The sequence below is a fragment of a genome, assembly GCF_019968955.1.
Source record: "MAG: Porospora cf. gigantea A chromosome Unknown PgA_NODE_8650_length_1362_cov_1669.35, whole genome shotgun sequence".
Taxonomy (NCBI): Eukaryota; Apicomplexa; class Conoidasida; order Eugregarinorida; family Porosporidae; genus Porospora; species Porospora cf. gigantea A.
In genome coordinates, this window is record NW_027151934.1 from 1 (window position 1) to 1,362 (window position 1,362).

General features: G+C 59.9%; 1 protein-coding gene across 2 annotated transcripts; it reads right to left on the bottom strand.

Moving 5' to 3' along the window:
* On the bottom strand, positions 1-1,332 carry KVP18_002278 (uncharacterized protein; the record flags this gene model as incomplete). Of its 2 annotated transcripts, none has more annotated exons than XM_067953035.1 (1): positions 1-1,087. In XM_067953035.1, a coding segment is annotated over one exon (1,087 nt), but the record flags the coding sequence as incomplete, so codon positions are not given. The 2 variants fall into 2 exon arrangements, with proteins under 2 accessions (XP_067806055.1, XP_067806056.1); XM_067953036.1 differs by having other exon boundaries at positions 5-1,332.
* Positions 1,333-1,362: the final 30 nt, after the last annotated feature.

Here is a 1,362-nt window from a genome sequence, read left to right on the forward strand (position 1 = left end):
AGACCCATTCGCCGAAGAAGACCTCCATTGTGGCCTCGGCGGACTTGCTGGTCACCACTTGAGCCTCAGCCCACTTAGTGTGCGAGTCGATTATGGTCAGCACATCCCAAGTTTTCCCAGCGTAGGGACAGCTCCAGTGGTCAATGTGGACCCGTCGGAACGGTCCTTCCACAGGATGTGACTTCTGAAACCCTTGGAGATGGGCGGTATCGACTCTGTTGCGTGCACACGACGGGCAGGCCGCCAAGTGAGAGCACACGTCTTGATGTAATCCAGGCCAGTTGTAGACCTTGAGTAGGGTAGCGCGTGTCTTCTTGATCCCTGCGTGCTTGAAGGGGCAGAGGGAGTGACACGCCGCTATAGCTTCCTGGCGCCAGCGTCCGGGTGGGATATAGATACGGCCGTGGAAAAATACGGTACCGTCCCTGCGGGAGTAGGCACTGCCAATCGCGCTTTCGTCACCTGCTTGGGCGGCGACGACCTGTTTTAGTGTCGGCATGAGAGTCCGAGTAGGTCGAGGAATCGCGCCTTCGGGGTCCGGTTCTTGAGGGTTGGGGGAATCGCTCTTGGGGTTCCCTGCGAGGTTCTTGGCCTCTAACTCCTCGAAGACCTCCGTCGGGACGTCTGCGTCGGGCAGATCTTCAGGTGGGGGTGCTTCTTCTACTTCAGGCTTCCCTTGCTCCGAACAGTCAGAGAGGGAAGGAGGGTCTTGGTCTGGGGGCTCTTCAGCCCAGCCGAGGATCCTCAGGATCGCAGCTCGCTCTAAAGCCTCTTTTTCCTCGGCCGGGACCGTTCCGACTAGAGTCATTCGGGGCTCTAGACCGGGGTCCGGGTCGGAGTCGAGGTAGCGCGAGAGGAAGTCGACGTGGGAGAGAGACGTTCCACTCTTGTGGAGGATCGTCATCTCATACTCGGCGAGCCGGCTGGCCCAGCGAGCAACTTTTCCCTTAGTCGCCTCCAGCATCCACCGGAGGCTGGCATGGTCCGTGTGGACCGTGAAAGCTCGGCCTCGGAGGAAGGCGTCGAACTTCCTCACGCCTTCAACGATCGCGAATGCTTCTTGCTCGTAGACGGGCCAGCGTTCCATCGGGCCCGTAAGGGCCTTCGAGTGGAACGCAACCGGAAGCCATCGGTCCTCTCGTTTAACCGAGAGGATGGACCCGACTGCGATGCTCGAGGCATCCGTCTCCAGGAGGTACTCGTCACCTTCTACTGGAATGGTGAGGACTGACTCCGAGAGCCGTTGAACGGCGAGCTGGACCGCAGCGGTACACTCAGGTGTCCACTGGATCGCTCGGCTCTTGGATTTCCCGTTCACCTTGGGAGCCGTGACTGCTCCGCAAAGGAGAACCGGGGGCAGAA